General features: G+C 43.5%; 1 protein-coding gene across 1 annotated transcript in view; it reads right to left on the reverse strand.

Annotated features, from left to right (window-relative positions):
• Col6a6 (collagen type VI alpha 6 chain) overlaps nt 1-21,759 on the reverse strand; it is a 99,853-nt gene that overhangs the window by 14,580 nt on the left and 63,514 nt on the right. The window contains exons 26-33 of the mRNA XM_036193786.1: nt 21,622-21,657; nt 20,683-20,745; nt 13,996-14,058; nt 12,781-12,816; nt 12,633-12,669; nt 9,841-9,852; nt 6,675-7,168; nt 315-411 (exon numbers count right to left, since the gene is read on the reverse strand). Coding sequence (XP_036049679.1) covers nt 315-411; nt 6,675-7,168; nt 9,841-9,852; nt 12,633-12,669; nt 12,781-12,816; nt 13,996-14,058; nt 20,683-20,745; nt 21,622-21,657 — 838 coding nt within the window. The remainder of the gene's footprint in view (nt 1-314; nt 412-6,674; nt 7,169-9,840; nt 9,853-12,632; nt 12,670-12,780; nt 12,817-13,995; nt 14,059-20,682; nt 20,746-21,621; nt 21,658-21,759) is intronic.

Here is a 21,759-nt window from a genome sequence, read left to right on the forward strand (position 1 = left end):
GCATGAAAAACTTGGCAAGGAGACAGACTAAGGTTTTTGGTTGTTGCTGTTGTTTTAAATTATTACTCTTTCCTGGAAGTTGCACTGAAGTAGAGGAGGCAGGATTGTAACCCTCCTGCTGGGATCCATTGGCGGGCCCTGCAAGCCTAACTGAGAGGTTCCATCTGTGGAAGATGCAGTGTGCACCCCAAGCCCCAGCGTGGTCTGCCCCAGGCCATGCATATCCCTATGGCCAAGTTCCAGCTGCTCCTGCCAATGGTGACTCAACACTCTTAGCAGGCCTGATCAAATTTGCTTCTCCCCATGGGTCTCACCATAGCAGAAAGTGCACCGCTGGAGTCTATCTAATGTTGGCGCGAAGTCCGTCCCGGAGGGAACCACAATGACTTGGAATGTACCAGTGTCATCAACCTAGAAGCAGCAGAAGCAAGAGAAAGAACCGCTTAGTGGATTAGGATGGTAGGAATCTTCAGCACTGTTCAAGAGCTGAGGTCAAGTAAGGGCAGCCCCACAAGGCTGCTGGGAGGTGGCCCCGCTGGTTTGAACCTTCAACTCTTCCCTTTAGCTGTCAAATGGGAATTCTCTGACTGCCCTGAGAGCTGCTGAGAGCTCACCATTGTGAAGCAGTTACTGGCACTTGGTGCCATGTGGCTCAGCAGAGAGCACAAGGCATTTCATACCCATCATCCAGGTAGCTAGGGCATTTCTCATCTTCTCTCTTCACAGAGAGGAACTGACACTCAGAGAGATGGATGGCTGATCAAGACAGACAGCCTCCACACAAGTTAGTTATGGAAAAGAATGCCTCTGCCCCTCGCTCGGCCTCACCCCAAGTCCCAGAGAACCAAGGCTGCTCTTTATAATGCTGTCGAATTGATAACCAGAATTAGCCATGCCACTGTTCTGACTTTCTCTTGTGCACTAGGTATTGAAGCAGAAATAGGCCCAGAGCTAGGCCTCAGTGGCTTTCCTCCCCAACACATCTCAACCCTTTCACTGCAGCAGTACCATTCGGAGCCCATCCAGGAAGCTAGAAGGTGCAGAGTCTTGACTAGTGCCCCAGCAGAAGCGACTTGACACTGTTGGCAGTCTTTAGAGGCAGCTACAGTGTCTCAAGTGAACCACACCTTTGCTCCACCTCAATAGTGATGAGTGCCCGAACACCAATCCAGAGCCAGCTCAGAGAGCATGAAGAGATGGATGCACCAGCTGACCAGGGATAGTGAACTTGCCTGTCAACTGTGAGATGATTAGTAGATGAAGAAAAATTAGAGTGATCCCATCCTGTGGCTAAGATGGGATGTTTGTTCCCAGTGAATCATCCTTAGACTCTTAAATAAACAGCTATTCTCTCTCCTAGGCAAGTTTCATTTCCACACTTAATCCACAGAGGTGTAACCATGGAAGGCCTGCTTACTCAGGGTTGTACCATTTCTCTGACCAGAGCCAACTGGACCAGAGCAGGGCATCTGAGCCAGATAGAACTGCTCAGGAGGAGTTGAGAACTGGAGTCCTGGGCTGCAAGAGTGTCTAGAAGCAAGAGTCTGTGAGACACAGGGGGCCATATTCTATCTGTGGACTGAGGAAGGATGGCTATTAGAAGAGGGGAGGAGGGAGGAGGGAGGAGGGAGGAGAAGATCTTCCCAAGGGTTAGCCCTGTTTCTGCCTTTTTTTTTTTTTTTTTTTTTTTTTTTATCTGCTCACAACAGATGGAGGAACCTGTGCTCATCAGATTCCTCTCTGGCTGCCCACTGCTTTGCCTTGACATTCTTCCTGGGACAGAGTGGAAGACTCTGAGACCTTTTGAGAACTGAAGATTTGGGTTATATTGCTAGACCCAAATCCATGGAGAAAGGAGCAGGTTGTGGCAGAGACAGACAAAGGAACAGAAAACAAAAGCAAGCATGTGGGTGTGGGCACAGAGGCTGGCTGGCCAGTGAAGGGGGCCGTGGTGACATGAATGGGGGCTGGGAGCAGTGGATGAAATGCTCTGCGTCCTCTTGCTATCTTCAGCAAAGTCAGCATTGCTCAAAGCGCCGACTGTGAAGGAGGACTAGAAACAAGCCAGTGTCAGTGCAGGGAGTGTGGGTCAGCCATCGGGGTGGGAGTGGGCTGCAAGGATGACACAGAATAAGCCAGAAGAAAATTTAGAAACCACGTAAGCCAGCCTCATTACTTTACGGACAAAAGTCAGCCCAGGGTAGGAATGGGGACCGGAAGGCTTCAGCACCAGGTTTGCTCTTCTCCAACAGGAACTAGCTTCCAAGCTCCAGCCATTTCAGAGTTTTAGCTGTGGATCTTAATTGGGAACGATGTTTCTCAGGGTATTGTCCAGGGAATGCTGCCATCTGCTAACTAGCTTTGTGCTCTATGTGTCTACAGTGTAATAACTTCCACATTTCTGGCGACGACCCTGCTTAACAGTGGATGCTCATATTTAATCATGTATCTGCGTGATGATATGAAGCTAAAAGCAAATCTTCCTCAGTGATTCTAATGAGTTGTTCTATTAGGGAGAGTCCACTGGCAACCTGCATGCTCCCGACACCCCAGCAAGACTCTTTATGAAGTCTGAAAGCTGTATTTTAGGGATCACCAATGATCCCATGCTTACCACAGGATTGGCTGAAGTAGCAAACAAACAAACAAACAAAACCCCAAAAACATAAGCTGAATATAAGCTGAGGGTTTAAAATGAAAAGTTTCTGTGTTTTTTTCTTATTGCTTATTTTCCTGAAAGCTGTAGAGAAGCACCAGCATGGCTGAGCACAGCTGACGAGGCTGCAGATGGACAGTGGATGGACATCCACTCTGTGGATGGTTCTGGACCATTTTTCTTTCCTAGGCATCACAGAACTCTGTAAGATGGCAATAAGGAAAAAATGCCATTCTCATATGATGGAATGTTTTCATTCTTTAGAATGCACAGAGAGGGTTGGGGAAACCCAGTGTGCTAGCTGTAGATTTTTTTTTTTTTTGAGACAGGTTTCTCTGTGTAGTTGTAGCCATCTTGGAACTTGCTTTGTAGACCAGGCTGGCCTTGAACTCACAGAGATCCACCTGCCTCTGCCTCCCAAGTGCTGGAATTAAAAGTGTGCACCACCACCCCCTGGCGGCTAGCTGTCGTTTTATGTCAATTTGACACAAGCTAGAGATATGTGAGAAGTACAAACCACATTTGAAAAAAATGCCCCCCCCATAAGATTGGCCTGTAGGCAAGTCTGTGGGGGTATTGTCTTGACCAATGGCAGATGTGGGAGGGCCCATCCTGCAGGGAGTAGTGTCACCCATGGGCAGGTGGTCCTGGCTTCTATAAGAAAGCAGACTGAGAAACTGCTGGGGAGCAAGCCAGTAAGCAGCCCCCTCCGCCCTCTGTGGGCTCTGCATCAGCTCCTGCCTCTAGGTTCTGTCCTGCTTGAGTTCCTGTCCTGACTTCCTTCCATGGTGTCAGATGTGAGAGTATAAACAAAATAAAGCCTTTCCTTGCAAGCTGCCTTTGGTCGTGGTGTTTCATCACAGCAATAGAAACCCTGAGAATGACCAGGGCTTTAATGTCTCTGACACAGAACTGCACAGGTACCAGATTTCAGTCTAACTGAGATGTAGACAAGCCCACGATAAATAGGAAGGAAGTTTCAAAATATGGCCCTCAGATACTGGGTTACTAGAGTTTTGAAAAAAAAAAAAAAAGATGTCTAAGTGTTCAAGAGGCAGGGACAGGCTGATCTCTGTGAGTTCTAGGCCAGCCAGAGCTACATACCAAGACCTGGTCTCAAAAACAAACCAAAACCAACAACAAAATAGTAATAATGAAAACCAGTAGTTTAAGTACAGGGGAAGCACAGGGACTAAAAATGGACAGAAGGGAGAAGAGGCGGTAATAGAAACAGCAAAGGAGTTTCTGCCTAGTCAGGCATTGGGTTCTAGCCAGCTGGCACACTGCCTCTGTTTAAAGCCCCTCTAGACAGCATACCCAGGCAGAATGGGCTTCAGGATCTCCAGTTCCTTCTTATATCCTCAGAGCCTAGGGCAGCCCCAGAAAACTCAAGTCCTCCTTAAACATTTGAGCAATATTCAACGTGGGTTCAATTTCTCAGATTCTCATTTCAGATCCTTCACTCACCTGCTGCAGCCCAGATCCACACGACTTGTTGATATTGTTTTAAAATTAATAACAAACTATGCTCTTGGCATGTGTCAGAGGATAACAGTGGTATAGGTCCTCCCTTCCACCTTGGTGGAGGCAGGGTCTCCTTGTTTACTGCTGTGTACTCCAGGCTAGCCCACCAGCCTCTGAGGTTCCCTCTCTGCCCCCATCTCCCTGTAGAAATGCTGGGATTACAGACTCAGGACTGCACCCAACTCCCATGGATTCTGAGGATTCAAACTCTGGTCCTCAGGCAAAGCACTTTACCACTGGGCCATTTCCACACCCCACAAGCAATTTTTTTAATTGATCTTCACTAATTGAGTCAGTCTCTAGAAAATTTAGGTAGACTTGAGAAACTAGATTCACCTATCTTTGTGGTTGTTAACACACAAAGTTGAAAAACAAACCCCAAACCAAAATAACTTCTGTATGTTATATTCTGTATGTGTACTTTCTGAGTGGGTGGAGCCCTTCCATTTAAACGCCTCTCGTAAATGCCACCAAGTGTCTGCATCAGGTTATGAAGTTGTCCTTTGTTTTATGACTAAATAAAGCCAGTAGTTGAGGAACTTAGAAGGACTCTGTCACCAAAATCACTTACAGAATTTCCAGGCTTTATGTGCATAGCCCAGCCACAGCCTTTTATAATCTATGCAGAGTGTTCTTCTGACACATCAGCCTTTTCTGTTTATATAATTGTGAGTTAGTCCAGTAATGCTAATAGCAATTTTATCTCCTGTGCTACCCTGGCCCCATTAGTATTAAACATCATTAAGCTACTAAAAAAAAAAGTAAAATTGATCATCCTTGTGCTTGCTAGAATGTTCTGGGCCCCAAGACTCAGTGTTACATCACTTACTCTTTACATCATCTTGAGGTACCACTCTCCTTATTTCACAGGTAAGTATCTTTCAACCCTGTTGTTTTGATGCCATCACAGAAATTACAGAGCTGGAAAAGCCCATGAGAAAATGGTGCTAGCCTCTAGTCGCTAGGAAAAACCACAGTCACACACGGATGGCAGAGTGACTGCCTCGGTACCAGACTGTCCCAAGAGAGTGATGTCTTGACCAGCTGTGTCGACTCTAAATGCACAACTACAATAAATCAAAACGGTTCCTGGAAAAGAACTTCAACCTAACCCAAAGCTGCCTGTCACTGTCGCCTCTCACTTGGCCAGGTGTGAGTGTAGCTAACGTCCTATAAGTCTTCTCTTGAAGACAATGTTTGCTCCTGATTTTCCTTTCTCCAAATAACTGTCAGATGTTGGGACTTATTTATGACACATTTTTCAGTACTCTTATACTGCTGTCTGGAGCCCCACATGAACAACCCCAACATCATGCCTGGACAGCACTGACCGGAGGGACTGGCTGGGGCCAGGGTGTCTTTTGCAATGAAGCCACTGAGGATGGAATGTTGTGAATCTAGGCCCAGCTGTCTCCATTACAGGTGGTTTACTGAGGGATGCTACATGCTGGGTTTAACCCTTAATCCAAGAGGCTTCAGTTGGAATGGCTTTTTTTTTTTTTTTAATAAAGTAGGAACCTTTATATAACTGAAGCTAAAACAAAAGTCAAACTATTTGTTTATTTACTTTGCTTTTGTGTGGACTTGTGATATATGGATGTGTTCTCTTCTGTATTTGTACATGCATGTGACATGCATGGGGAAGCCAAAGGCTTTGTGTAGATGTCTTTCTCAATCACTCTCCACCTCTGAGACAGGGTCTCTCACTGAACCTAGAGCTCAGCCATTCCTTTAGGCTGGCTGGCCAATAAGTTCCACAGAGCTACCTGTCTCTGTCCAGCTCTGGGCTTACAGATGTACAGTTTCATGCTTAGCCTTTGCATGGGTGCTGGGGACCTGAATTCAGGTCCTAGAGTACTTTACTGACCAAGCCATTTCTATACCTCTATATTTTGGGTTTTGAGACAGGTTTTCACATAACCCAGACCAGCCTTGAACACATCATGTAGGTAAGGAAGCCCTTGAACTCCTGATCCTCATGCTTCTGCCTCTCAAGTGCAGGGATCAAAGGGGTGTGCCCCCATACCTAATTAGACAATTTTAAAAAAAATCACACAGCAATGACTACTACCATGATCATCTAAAGGACGTCCACACCTGTTTACTAGCCTCCTGATTTAGTATCTTTGGATGCAGAAGCAATTCGTCCAGTAGCTAGGGAAGCAGTATCCAAGCAACTGAGCATCAAGTCCTGACATCACCACCCCATGGCTGTGGAACCTGGACCTGAAGCTCACCTTCTCTAGGCTCAGTCTTTTCATCTACAAAATAAGAAGAACGATTTCCGATCTTGCACACAGTAGTTGTGGGAATGCAGCAGGATAATGAACACAGAGCTTATCCTGTGCCTGGTAATCAGCAATCAAGCATCTATCATTGTATTTTGCTAACCCAGAATGACCTTGTTCTGAAGGCAGGAAACTGTACCTATATACTTTACGAGGTTTCTGAATATTGGTGAAGTACATGAACAGAAACTTTATACAATGCTTACCGAAAAGGCACGCTTGATGGAGGGCACGTTGCTGAATGCAATCACCACTGGCACAATGTCCAGGGCACTGAACTCCATGGCAGCTGTGGTTATGGACTGGATATCAGCTGACTGAGCACTGCTGAAAAACGTGGCAATTTTCCTCACATGGGCCCCTGGAAGGGTTCGCTTAAAGACATTCCTAGAGACAAACCTCATGGCTTTGCCAATATCCCTGCTGTCGGAGGACCTCTCATAAGGAAGAGCTTTGATTTCCCTGAGCAGTTGATCCTTCCTATAGGTGTCTGAGAAACGGATGATGTGCCTGGTGTGGGAGTTATAGGAAAGGATGGCAACACGGGCACCCACAGGGCAGCTGGTCTCCCTGACCTTGACATCCCTAACCAGGGAAGCCATCATCCCCTTCATCCTCTCAAAGTCCTGTTCTGTGACATCCCGGGACTGGTCCAGGACAAACACCAGCTCAGTTGGATGCACTGGGCACTCAGATTTTTCTGAAAGACAAAAAAAAGCCTTTTATCATGCAGCATGTTTGCCTAAAAGCAATACATGGAAAGCAAAATCATTTTAAATGCTAACTATTCAAACATTTAAACATTAAATAATTAATAACCCAAATATTAAAACATATAAAATATTAAATGTTTACATCTTGAATCATTAAAATTGCTGTTCTAAAAGCTGGCTATGCTCTCCTGAGATGAACACAAAAGAAAACAGTCTAAAATCAACAGGATTAGGGATTAAATCTGTAAGTTAATTACCCACTTCCTTCCAAATACTAGAACCTTTCTGAAATATCCTTTACCCTACAGGAGCTGGCTCAAAGGCATAGTCTTCTGTATCTGCACTTTAATCATGTTAAAACACAAATTGTTTTCACTTAATGAGGAAAATAAAAACAAAGTGAAAAGGATTTTAAAGGGATAGCTGAGGAGACTCCTTATACAATTTAAAAAAAAAAAAAAAAACCCTGGAGGATAAAGGTCTAGGGATGTAGCTCAGTCAGCATGGGGTCACCTGACACGTACAAAGCCCTGGGTTTGAGCCTCAGCACCATATAAAACAGATATGGTAGAATATGCCTGTAATCCCACACTTGGGGGGGGGGACCAGGAGGATCAGAAGTTCAAGGTCACTCTGAACTACAAAGCTTCACAGACAAAAGGAATGACTCCATGGCCAGTTATACTACATGTTGAAAGCAAATTAATCCATCACAGGGGAGATGGGACATAATTTATTAGCCTCTGGAACTAATTAGTGAGATGAGCATGTTTTTCAAAATCAAAGAAATGTTAATTTTACAATTAAAAGATGACTCATAACTTAATGTGGACTTGGTGCTTCTAGCTCTGTTTGGGTTATTTTGTGCAGGGTACAAAACTCAGCAGTGATGCCAGTATAATTTAGAGATGCAGGGACGAAAAGATGAACAGTACTGTCTGAAAACACAGAAAAAGTTTCAGATTTCTAGGAAAAAACTATGTAAGGGCTAAATCCAAGTGCAGCCTTGAAGTCAGCATGCTGTTTCTAGGAGCCCCAAGGACTCTGGAGAGCACACCCAGATGGCGTCTGCCACCACAAAGCAGGTGACATCACCGCCACTATCCAACATGCTGCCAACTCATCCTCTGGCCTTGTTGATCTTCATAATAATCTTGTTGTTCTTCATAATAAACTGAGATCAGCCAGAGTCAAAGTCTACACACCCCAGCAAACTTCTACAGTTAGAAGAGCCACAGAGCAGCCATTCTGAAGCTGTGGGGCCTCACATCGGACTTTATACTTCCACTGTCGATTATATTTGTGTCCATTTATGCACAAGAAAACCTAAAACTCCATGGCACAGTTAAAACTAGAAAAGCAATTAGCTTTGTATCGTCTTTCGTGACTTGTGTCTTCACCTGCACTCAGTCCTTCCTTACCGCCTAATACTGACCGTTTCTTGTTCCCCTTTCTACACGTTATACTGTACCCACATGTACCTTTGTTTATCTACATGTGACAGGCTATGAGGGGACATGATTTTCTAAGATTATGTGACCTCATTTAACATTGTAAGTCCATCTATTTTCTGAAAACTTTGTGATTTTCCTTGAGAGCTGCATTTTAGTCCGTCCAGCTTGGTGCCAATCCCCCCCCCTTACCCCCACCTCTGTCCTCACTGTATCACAGGGATACTGGGCTCTGTTGCTTCCTAAGGAATGTCTAGGTCTGCCCTGTTCCGAGGTGTTGGGATTTGAATCCCCCTGCCATGCACTTAGAAAACGGTGGCTCCTTTAGTCCTGACTTCAAGTTCACCTCTTCAGAAAGGATCCCTGGTCCAAACGGTATCCACCCCTGCCCTTGACACTATCCAGTTGCAGTGCAGCCTGGGGGTTATATCAGATTCTGAATCCTTTCATTTGCTTTTTCTCTGGACTCTCCATGAGAATGGAAATGTGTAAGGTTGGGAATCTTGTCTGCTGTCAACTCTGTACCCAGCAGAGAACAAGACACTAGATCACAGGAGGCTTCGAATAAATTCTCATTGAAGGACTGAATTAGCAGAGGGTAAAGGCTAGTGAATTTATATAAGAGAATATATAAACAGGCTGATGATGGGCTTATACAAACAAATCCCGTAATAAGCATCGGTAAAACACATTAAAAAATGAGACTAAAAGATACTGAGCCAGGTTAGTAATTAACATTTAGCACAAGCTCCGGAAGTCTCAGCATTATCTCCACTGAACATTTCACTCTCTCGTTCCCTGATCCTACTTCCTTTCTGCCCCTCTGCATCTTAATCACTGAACTACAGAGTGTACATGATAGAGAGTGGGGAGAGAAAGGGAGAGGTGGAGTGGGAAGAGAAACAAAGAGGGGACAGGAGAGAGAAGATGAGAGAAAGGGGGGGATGATGTTTTTAAAAACCAGGTAGGGAGGCAAATGGTGATGCAGGCCATTAGAATATTATTAACAATGAAAGGGCCTTCCAGTTGGTTGGAAAACGGCAGTGAAACTCAGCTAGGGCTGATGAGCCATTAGAGGCAAGGGTCTGCTGTGAGTGTGAGCAAAGGAAGCCCGGGTCCAAGTTCTAGCAGCTGACAGGCAGCGCGATGCTTGATCTCATCCTTCCTTAGAACTTGAGTAAAGCATGCTGCAAATGACGATCACTCACCACGTCTGCCAGCTGGGGAGGAAGAACAAAAGAGAATGGGTTATTACTTGGTGGGACAACAGGGTTCTAGATTGCATGGGGAAATCAGAGCAGTGGAACCCCGCCTTCCTGTGTGCAGAACTCAAAACTCAAGGCAACAGACAATCTGGAGAGAATGCAGCTATGCCCTGCATCCTGGGATAGCAGGATTCCTTCCAGAGGTGAGGAGATAGGAGAGGCAGGACAACATAAACATAAATCAACACCCTGCAGCAGCCGCAGGAGGTGGAGACCCTCTGAGAGGGGACATGATACTGCAGGAGCTGAGCTCGATTTGGGAAGTTAGATGGTCCCAACCTCTCTTCATAATTTCTCATGTACAGATCTATAGATATCAACTATATATGTGCAAACATGTATGTGTCTTTTGTTCAATTTTTTTCTTTCTTTTTTTTTTTTTTTAAGGGAGGGATAAGGGTGATTGGGGATCAAGCTCAGGGCTTTTCTTACTTTCTCATGACCAGCTAATGACTCTACCTACCAGTGTGTTACATTCCTTTTGACTTCTTCAGTGCTGGGGATTGAACCAGGCTCTTGCCCAAGCTAGTCAAGTGCTCCACCAATGACCTACATCCCAAGGTCAAATATATATATATATATATATATATATATATATATATATATATATATATATATGCATGCAGAGGTATGCATGCATATACATATGTACATATAAATTTGCATGCATATGTCTCTATGTACACATAGTACATGCTTGCATAGGTTGAGTTTCTCTTATCTAAAAGATTTTTTTTCCAGGGTGGGATATTTACACATATTCATAATGAGATCTCTTGGGAGCAGACCCAAGCCTCAAGACAAAATGCATTATGTTTCATATGTGCTGATGTGTGTAAAGTGAAGGTGAGTATATACGTTGTATTTAGTGTGCCCATGTTTTGTCCACAGTTTGTGACATGAGGTGTGAACTTTTCCACTTGTGACATTATGTCAGCACTCAAAATGTTTGGGGGTTTGGGAGCACTCAAAATGTTTGGGGGTTTGGGAGGATCGCCCTGGACATGTTTGTGTATCGTATAATTGAAAGTGATACATACACTCTGAAAGAAGTATTGGCTGGACCTGCAGTGTCTGGCTACAAGCCATGCATAGTTGTTTAAATTTCAAATAATTGAATGAAAAATTTAGCTTCTAGGTCCCATTCTTCACGTTTTAGTGTCCAAAGCCACATGTGACTGGCAGCTAGGCTGCTGAATGGTGCAAGGGGCATCTCTACCATGGCAAATTGTTCTATTGGGCAGTGCTGCTTTGGGCTACTCATTCACAGAGGTCCCCTCCTCCTCAAGGCCAGGCCTGAGAGGAGTCCTAACTGTAGTCACACGGTCATATGCTTTTATAAAAAGTACAGAAGTTTTTAACTCTTTTGTGTTCTAAGTCATACTCCTGAAATAATGCTGTGTATCTTGGACCAGATTTGTTGGAACCCTCACACTTTGAAAGATCAGGCCCCACTCTTTGCTCTGCCACTCATGATTACTGTCCACTTGGCTCCCACATCAGGAAAAAAAAAACCTACTGTGCTAATTCAATCTCAAAACAGCCTATCTTCATGGACTCAAGGTAGAGGTTTGGGTTCCCACCAGCATTCCTTTCTACCACAGAGAGGCAGAGTCCTGAGCAGCTTGGTTGTATGGTTTCTAGAGCCATTGACATTCTCTGGCTCTGGGCCTGGGGACATGGCTCAGTGGTTAAGAGCACTTGCTCTTGCAGAGGACCTGGGTTTGATTCCCAGCTACACAGTAACTCAAAACCATGTTTAACTCCAGTCTAGGGGATTTGATGCCCTCTGTGGCTTCCATGGGCACTGCATGCATGTGTTGCACATACATTCAGGAGCACACATACACATAAGAATGTACAAACGTTTGTTTTTTAAGTTCTGTGCCTCTAGGAACAATGCCCTCTATAGAAATGGTCTCTGATTTATCTGGTTTTTCTTCCAAAATTGCCTCGAAGAAATTTTCAATGCCTCCTTTCAGTTGCTGTGTTTACTCAAGGAGCATTGTGCATATTTAAATGAACATTCGACACAATAAAGGTGTGTGTGAATACAGAATTATGACATCAGTTGATATTTACAGTGCTAAGAATATACCCTGTTACAAGGAGCTTAAAAATTCAAAGAGCTTTTTGCCTAATCTGAATACCTTTTTGCTTTTTATATTTTTGAGAGAGAAAATTATTGGCAGAACAAGTGTTATTACGAATTTTACAAAACAATAATTCCAGTCAAGCTCATCTTTCCAGGAAAGGAGGAATAGAGCAGAAATCAAAACTAGGGCTTCCCCCACATCATCAAAGCTGCCTCTTCATACTGCGGACCCCAATCCTGTCAATCACTGTCTGACATCAACAATCATCTCCAACTCAGCTCAACAGGACTCCTTTCTTCCCTGACTGACTTGACCATTGGGAAAGTTCTGACCTCAATCTTCCACAGGCTTAAAGCCTCCAGTGTATATAACTACACAGCACTGGGAACAGATTCCAACACACACTCTGGTAGCCAGAGAGGGAGTTAATAGGCACCACCCACTCCCTGTGGACTCAAAATTTACTCATGACATCTTACATGTGAAGAGACTGGTTGGTAAATTGCATCTGTTCTGAGGCCCATTCCTAACTTCCTTCTAAGAAAGCTGATAGATCGTGAGTGCAGCGTGTGTGTGTGTGTGTGTGTGTGTGTGTGTGTGTGTGTGTGTGTGTAGGGTCATTTTAAAAAGAGTACTTACGGCTGTGTTCCCGCACATACTGAATGAGGTCACACTTCTGTAGTTCAAAGATAAAACATGGAGAATTAACCATATCTCTGGGTCATGAAGTTTATAAATAAAGTTAAAGGCATGCTCAGAGTACCGTGTGGGAATAGGAGATACTTACGGAAAATGAAGCCAGTCCTCGGGCCCCTTTCGTGCCCTAGGAAAGGAAGCAAGTGAAACCTGTTTTATGGCTGCACACTTAGACCTCGGTAGCCAGGATGTGCACCAACACTGCTCGGAGGAACCTTTGGAAGGGGCTTACTCCTATGAAGTTAAAGGGAGCAGAGAACCCAGGCAGGGCACTCACTGCCCCTTGAAGAGAATGCTGGGTGCACACAAGCCTCCAAGGTTACCTTCTCCAAGTCCTGGCAGAGAAGCCTAGAACCTGACAGGGCTGCCCTCTTGACGGTGGCCCACATAGCCTTGGAGCAGGCGTTTCAGGTCACAACTAGCAAAGACTGAGCCACCGGTTCCCAACTGCCTCTCCTGTGACTGAGTCTTGGAGTCTTCCACCCTGTGGTGTATTTCCACCGTAAGCAGAGGTCAAAGACCATTCCTATCCATGGCTGATGCACAGAGGGGCTAGCCTCAAACACCTGAAAAGCGCATCTCAACCTCTTCCCCAAATGAATATACACACGTGTGTGTCTGGGTGGAGGGTGGAGAGAACAAAACTGGCTTAACTTCTTATTTCAATCCCATCCTGGAACAGGGAGAGTCTGGCTTCTCTCAGACAGAAACAGCAAATGAAAAATGCAATGGTGCTCCACCCAAACTCTCAGATATGTTCCACAGGAGCACAACTTTAATCACACTTACTGCTCATCCTTCCGAATGCACACACCCACTTTATTCATTGATCACTTGCTAATGTAGGATGGAGACAGAGACTGGACCAATAACCACACTCACTGATAAGAACATGAAATCAGGCTGCTGAGATGGCTCAGTGGGTAAAGGTACCTGCAGCCAAGCTTGATGACCTGAGTTCATTCACCAGAACCCACACGGTGCAAGGAGAGAACTGGTTCCCAAAGTTGTTCTCTGACCTCCACAAGTATGCCATGGCATGTGTCCCACCCCCAAATATATAAAGCTATAAATGTAAAAGAAAACATTTTGAAAGAGAAACCTCATTTTGGTCTGATTTTTCACTTTCTCTCTCCATTGCCTCCCTCCCAAGAGACATATTTATGGCCCCAAACTCTCCCTTGCTAGAATGCATGAGTAGTGGAAACTGGCTAAGCAGCAGAGAAGGAGGTGCATACTCGTGGAGAGGGGGTGCCCATGCACTGACCCCTAAGGTGCAAAGAGCTCACGGGATACTTCCTCTCACCTTGCGTCCAGGGGGTCCCGGCTCCCCAGCAGATCCTGGCTCCCCTGGAAGCCCAGCAGATACCTCAAAGCAGAATTAATTCACTTTGTAATCATATTTTATACATCATGTGTATGGTTTAAATTCAAACTTCAAATACTGACACTATTTCAAAAGTAGAAGTCCCGAAGCACAAACAGTCATTTTCATCTTAGAAAATTTCATCAATTTAGAAAATTGATAGATTTCTAGAATACTCAAAAGGGGGTCCCCAGCAACAATTTGTTCTTCAAATGTTACTTATGAATACTTGGCTACTTTTCTTGTTCTGTTGGTATTAAGATGTCTTTTTAAAAACTGATTATATCATACTTTTTCCTGAATAGCCTCCAGTTCACCATCCTCCTGCCTCTGTCTCCCAAACACTGGGATGATAGATGTGTACTACCAAGCCTGACTCTCTGTTACCTGTTAAATTTACATAATATATACATGTATTCATACACACATATTTCTGTTACTAAATATTCTTATACACAAAATTACTTTTCATGGCTTCATGGTATTTTACCATGTGGAGATACCATGATTTATTTAATTGATTCCTTGCTGTTGGCATTTACATTTGATACTGTTAACAAGCAATACTATTAGGAAGTTATATACACAATTCTGATTATTAGTGAACATTACTAAGACTAGGATTGTTGAGTCAAGAGAAAGTGGTTTTCTTAAGAACATGAAGGTAACTAAATTGAAACACACACACACATACACACAATTGTGATCACATGCTAAGTCACACAATCCATGGGTGGGGGGGGGAGTAAAACCAACCACACAAAAATAGCAACAACAAAACATTTAACAGCTTGCTGGAAATGTCTGTAACGAAAAGGACATAATAGCAAAAGTAATGACAGAAACAACTGTTGTTTACTGTATGTTAAGAAATCTTTCTATGCACATTTGGCAATACAGTTTGTCCCAGAAAAGGCTAACATTTAGGTTTTAAGAAACAATATTGTTAGCTGGGCGGTGGTGACACACGCCTCTAGTCCCAGCACTCGGGAGTCAGAGGCAGGTAGATCTCTGTGAGTTCGAGGCCAGCCTGGTCTACAGAGCTAGTCCAGGACAGGCTCCAAAGCTACAGAGAAACCCTGTCTTGAAAAACCAAAAACCAAAAAAAAAAAAGAAAAGAAAAGAAAAGAAAAAGAAAAAGAAAGAAAGAAACAATATTGTTTTCTTCATTCAAAATGCCACTGAAGAGGCTATAGAAATTTTTCAGTGGTTAAAATCACCTCCTGCTTTTCCAAATTTGGTTCCCAGCACCTGTGTCAAGAGATTCATATACCTCTAATTCCAGCTCCAGGAGATTCTATGCCCTCTTCTGGCCTCTGCATGCACCTGCACTCATATGCATATGTCCATCGATAGACCCACATGCGTGCACACACACACAATTTTTTTAATGCTACAGGGTTTATATCCTTTACAGTAATAAGTGAAGTTATCTAAAAATTAATTTATAAAAGCATGGCCTATGGAGAAGAATTATTAATGTCCTTCTAGTGTCCAAATGATATTAACAGTATTAAAAAAAACAACCCTATGACCTTATTTTAAGAGGTATGTTTATCTTCAAGAGAAAAAAAGAGGCAGATTGAATACTTTGGTCCATTTCTAATATTTTAACAATAGATTTTAGAGTAAAAATCAATAGTACATGAAAAAGAGGATTCTTCAGTGTTTTGGAGCCTGGAAAGCAGCTAAGTGTTGTATGAGATGGCTTGGCAGATCTGAGGAATCTGAATCCTGAGCCAGCAGAAGAGAAGTCAAGAACCAGCGTGTTTGGTATCACACATTCCCAGAAGGTCCAGGTGTTGCACAAATCTTAATTGGTCTTATAATAAAAATCCAGAGCCAGACCATTGTAGCCTTGAACTCACAGAAATCCAGACAGATCTCTGCCTCTGCCTCTCGAATGAGTTCCACAAACTCCAATCATGTCCTCCAGCTTCCCAATTAGACCTTTTTACTCAATTCTCAGTGTGAATACACAGCTCATTCATTCTCATAGGAGAGATAAAAGTCAAAATAGAAGAAAAAACTGTAGAAGACAGACTGTTGAGCAAAGAGGACCTAAAAGCACCCATTTATATCCTCAGAGCGATAAGAAAAAAATGCTTCGATCATGAAACAAGAATAGTATAGTACGAGAAAGGAACTGTCAGATTTTAGCAACAAAGGTAAAATATGGTATATATATTAAAAATAAAATCAAGAAACCTTCTCATAAAGGAGAGAAAAACATTAAAGAGATGTTGAACAATAAAATACAACAGGAAGTAAACTAAAGGACTATATTATTACATAGAATGACAGGTACCTCAAAAATACAGAATAGAGAACACTAGAGGCAGGGGATACACATCAACAAAATAATAACCATTTCCTAGAACTGAAGAACACACATTTTGAAAGTCAAGGGGCCTGCTTAATGCTCAGGAAAAATGTTTAACAATGGACGATGTGCCAGATCACAAAACCCATGGCAGATTAAAACACTGGTTACTGAGAGGCGATCCAGTAGGATTCCAGAGAGAAAACACTGGCATACAGGAATTTGAATGCCCTTGGACTTCCCAAAGGACAATAGAAGCCAGAAATAACAGAAAACATAACTGCCTTCAAAATTCCAAGGAAGAAATTCCTGCCCAGAGCTGTACACTAGCCAAAATATCGACACATCTGGAGGTAATAAAAGTCCTTTTTAGATGCTGGTTGTATCATCAAATGTTCCTGTCAGTCATGTCCTCTTAGCAGCTTGTCAGGGTTTGCACATGAAATGACCTCTCACCCGATTTATGTTTGGAAGTCTTGGTGTCCAGATGCTGGCCCTATTTGGGGGAGGCTTTGGAAGCTTTAGGAAGTGGAGCTTAGCTGGAGGAAGCAAGTCATGCAAAGATATACCAACAAGTTTCAACTGGGTCCCCAGTCCACTCCATTTTCCTCTGTTTTCCACCATTATGGTGTTCTGCCCATGAGGCCCCAAACATGAACCAAATGACCACAGACTGAATCCTCTGACACTGGGAGCTAAAATAAACCTTCATTCTCTATAGTGATAAGAAAAGTGATGAATACAAGGTTCCTGGCCAAGTGTTCATAATGGGAAATCCAGGAGGGTGTGGGAAAGAGAGGGAGAGCGTTGACATGGGTGGAGTGGAGGAGATCTCAGAGCCAGGTGCAGGGCAGATGTAGAATGGCAGCTGACACCAGGCAGCAGGGAAACCAGGTCAGACTGCTCAGGATGTGCCTGCTGCATATGCAAATATCCATGTCAGGTTAGGAGAGGGAAACCCCCAGCTTTAGAATGGGAAATAAGTTCACATTACCTGAAACTCAAACATCAAAAAGCAGGGATGCAAACAGACTGTCAATTCCAAAACAATCACTTGAGCTGAAAGCTGTGTTTTGGAGACAAGGCAATAGGAGGAGGTGGAGGGAGGGCGGGACTGCCATTTCCTCTCGTGCTGGGTGGGGGTGTTGTGAGGGCCTTGGGTACATCAGACAAGTGCTCTACCAGTGAGCCATGGTCTGGGGTTGCCTCTCTTTAAATTCCTTTTTAAGATGACAGATAAAAGCCATTTTAAAGTAAGGGAACTTAAGATGTTGTCTGACTCTTTAAGCAGGAGTGTCCATCAGAAGAGGTTTTGCCAACTCATACAATGACAGTTTCTGGAGACATGCTGGTTGCTCTAATTAGGGAAAGGGGGTGGTAGTTGGAGTCCAGTGGAAGGCTCCAGGGATGCAGTTGAACAGCCCACACCACCCAGGGGCAGCCTCCCCAGTGAAGGTTATGCAGCCCCAGTTGGCAATAGTGCCCAGGCCCAAGATCCCTGCTTGGAACCTATTTGAAGATTTTTTTGCTTTTGTTTTCAATACACATACAAACAGCCATATATGCTGAAACAGGTTTATAGGTTGTTGTTTTTTAATTTTTTTTATTTTTTTTTTAAAGAAAAACGTCAAAGTAAAGATTCAGTGAACTCAAGCTAAGAACAGAGTGACTCCAAGAGACCTGAAAAAACATTCATAATTTAAGGCTAAAACTTTCCAGAGAAAACATTTGCTCTTCCAGGAGAAACCCTGGACATTTTCAGTGTTTAAACTCCAATTTCAAATCCAAATATTACTCATGTCAAGGGGAGGGGGAGGAAGCAGTTGGAGCGGGAGCAACTAGGAAGTTACAGCGGTCCAACATGGAGAACAAAGAGGGAACCAGAAATCATCTCCAGAGGCCCAGACACTGAGCCTGCGTGTCTCCCATCAGTTAAGTGCACTAAAAACCGGTGACTGTGCCATCATAGGGGGGACCCCAACAAACGGCTGAACTTGTTAGAGTTTGCCAATTAGGGAGGACCCCAACAAAAGGCTGAACTTGTTAGCATGCTGCTGATGTTCAAGGCTACACCACTCCGTTAATAAGCCAAGGGAAATGATCTAGAGATGTTTCAATGCAGATGACATCTGGATTAATTTGAAAGTCTTTTCCAATTATTTTCTTAATTATATTCATCTTCATCATTGCTGAGGACAGAGTGATAAAGAATTGCAATCCGAAAACACTACAAGGAAGACAATTACAGCTGGAAGCGGCCACCCCCATCCCCACCCCTCGGGAGCAGCAGGGGCAAGAAGACATTCCTTGTTTTGAAGCCTTAAAACCTCCAAACATGATCCCTATACATAAAGTTCCTCTTAGAGCGTGTAGAGAAAAACCAGATCACAGTAAAGTTCACTGTGAAGACAAAGCTGAAAACTCTCTAGTGTGTGTTTTTGTATCAGGGCTTTTCTAAGACCTTGTCAACAGGGTCATAGACAGGTTTTTTTCCAGTCAAGGTTATTCTGAAAGAAAAGAGGCAAAGACTTTGAGAGACAGTTTGTTGCGGGAGATCTGTTTGAGTTGCTGCTCTGAGACAGCCAATGGAGTCAGACCTTCGTTCAGAGGGCAAAGTCCACATTCAGCAGGCTGAAGTGGACCATAGAGTTTTCTGGCTGACTCAGAGGAAGCTAGAGGGACACACAGAAGGAATAAGGAGAGGTGAGGGAGATGTGCAGGCCTCTTCAATAGTGAAGGTAGAGAAGAGAACAGGTGAATATTTCTCTGTTGTTCTGTGATCTCTCAGGTTTATTCCCTAACATTTAACTCCGGAGTTTTATTTTGTAATAAAACAATGAACGACGTTGCAATAACAGTTGACCTAAGAGTGCCTCATCACAATAAAATCTCAATTAAACAAGTCTAAAGTCAATAAATGCAAGTGTTCCATTCTTTTTCTATTCCCCTCTTCTGTTCTCTGGAGACATGGGCTCACTATGTAGTCCAGTCTAGGTCTTTCTACTACTGATAAACGGCTACCACCTCCATTTCTAACCATCTGTAACATGAGGCTCACTCCTGTGACACGTGGTGGAGAGTTGTGCTCAACTGACACAAAGTGTTAGGCAATACTCAACTCTCCCATAAACTTACGATGACATTTGGTTTGACACCCAGAAACCCCACAAAACACAGGAAATACCTGGTAAGCAAGGAGAGGACCTTTTAATAGACATCTTATTAAAAGTAGTTCAACAAAAGCTTTGATAATAAAAGCAAGATGTTAATGGATATTAGTTTTCACCAAGTCTGCTATGAAGACTGGATTAAATTGATCATATAAGAACCTGCTTTGGATCACAAAAATCCCTTTAAAACACCTTAATTCCATGGTTAAGAATGATACACTGGCCACAAAATGGGCAAACTTGGTCGCTAAAGCAGTTCATTGCCTTCTTGGTGGCACCGTGAGATGAGTGTGAGTTTCTATTTTATCTACAAATAGACCCGAATGCACACATTGTCTAATTTTTTGTTTGTTTGTTTTAAGACTAGGTAACAATTCTAATGACCATGAACAGGAAAGAGGCTCTGCCAACGCAGCTGGAGTCGAGGGCTAAAGTGAGGGCTCAGCTGATGAAGAGCTTGCTGTGCAAGCTAAGGACCTGACTTAAATCCCAACACCCATGCAAAAGCTATGTACAGTGGTGTGTACCTATAACCCCAGAACTGGGAGGCAGAGGCAGGCACCCAGGCTTGCTGACCAGTCAGTCTAACTCAACTGGTAAGTCTAAGTTCCAGTGAGAGACCCTGCCTTGAACGATAGGACAGAAGGGTTGGAGAGATGGCTCAGCAGTGAACAGCTCAGCAGTGAACAGCACGTTCTGCTCTGGCTTAAGACCTGGGTTTGATTCCTGAGCACCCACGTGGCAGCTCACAACCATGTAGAATTCTAGTTCCAGGTGACCTGATGCCCATTTCTGGTCTCTTTGGGCAACAGGCATGCATGAGTATGTTTAGCTGCATGCAAATGAACATGCACATCCATTCAATTTTTTTTTTTAATATTAAAAGGAAAAGATGGCAAGTGATTGAAAAAGACACCTAACATTGATATCTGGTCTCTATATGCACACATACATGAACATGCATCTGGCATGCATGTATACACACACTTATTATGCATATGAACATCATCAATCTCTCTCTCTCTCTTTCTCTCTCTCTCTCTCTCTCTCTCTCTCTCTCTCTCTCTCTCTCTCTCTCTCTCTGCTCAGACATATCCACACATAGCAGCTGAAGTTATCTGCTGGACAGTTTACCGTTTTGCCTCTGGCTCCCTTGGGACCAGCCTCTCCTGGATCACCAGGATCCCCAGTTTCACCCTAAATAAATATATTAAAGTTAAAATAAGAACTATTATTGAAAACAAATACAGATGTCATGGAGGCATATCTATGTTTGTAAACTGACTCAGATGTCAAGTCATATATACATTTTGCCTTGTGTTGCTCTCCATAGCATACCAGATCATCACCCACGGTTCAGTCTTCCAGACCAGAACTCAGGCTCCTTGGAGAACTAAGGGCTCCTTTTGTTTGGTCTTCTGACCTTACCACCGGGTCTGACATTTACAGAGTTCAGTAAAATTCTCCAGAGGAATGAAAGCACTGAGGTGGAGGTTATCATTGCTGACTTGTCACGTGACAGCAGTTTCTACAAACACACTGGGAAAACTCAAGCCAGGAAATATCTCATCATCTGGTTTATTTCTCTGTGTTTTACTTTCCTTTAAGCAAGTGGTTCTCAACCTGTGCCTGGCGACCCCTTTGGGGGATTGAACAACCCTTTCACAGGAATGGCCTAAGACCATTTGAAAACACAGATATTTACAATTCATAACAGTTAGGAAGTAACAATGAACAATTTTGGGGTTGGGGTCACTACAACATGAGGGACTGAGTTAAGGAGTCACGGTTCCAGGAAGATTGAGAACCAGTGCTTAAGCAATGCAGAAAATAGGGGAGGAGGATATTTGAGGAGAAAACTTTCAAAAGGATTATCTTTCTCCCTTTATAAATTAAAAAACTTAAAGTGGAATATTTTTGAAGTTCTTATATTCATCAACAAACAGATCATATTAAACTTGATAGGAGCGACCTAGCTCTTCCCTATGCTGCCTCACCCTGCGGTGGAACATTTATTTCTCATTAACTGTCCTGAGATACAGTCCCTGGCTCTGGACTGGGAAGTGCACGTACCTTTAGTCCACTTTCTCCAGGGAATCCTCCTTGTCCCTGCAATTGACAACAGAGGAAATCAATACATACACGCTTGGCCCAAGTAGATTTATATTGACTTTAATTCTACCACCTTGTTTGTTTATATGTTTGTGCATC

The sequence above is a fragment of the Onychomys torridus genome, chromosome 7 (assembly GCF_903995425.1).
Source record: "Onychomys torridus chromosome 7, mOncTor1.1, whole genome shotgun sequence".
Taxonomy (NCBI): domain Eukaryota; kingdom Metazoa; phylum Chordata; class Mammalia; order Rodentia; family Cricetidae; genus Onychomys; species Onychomys torridus.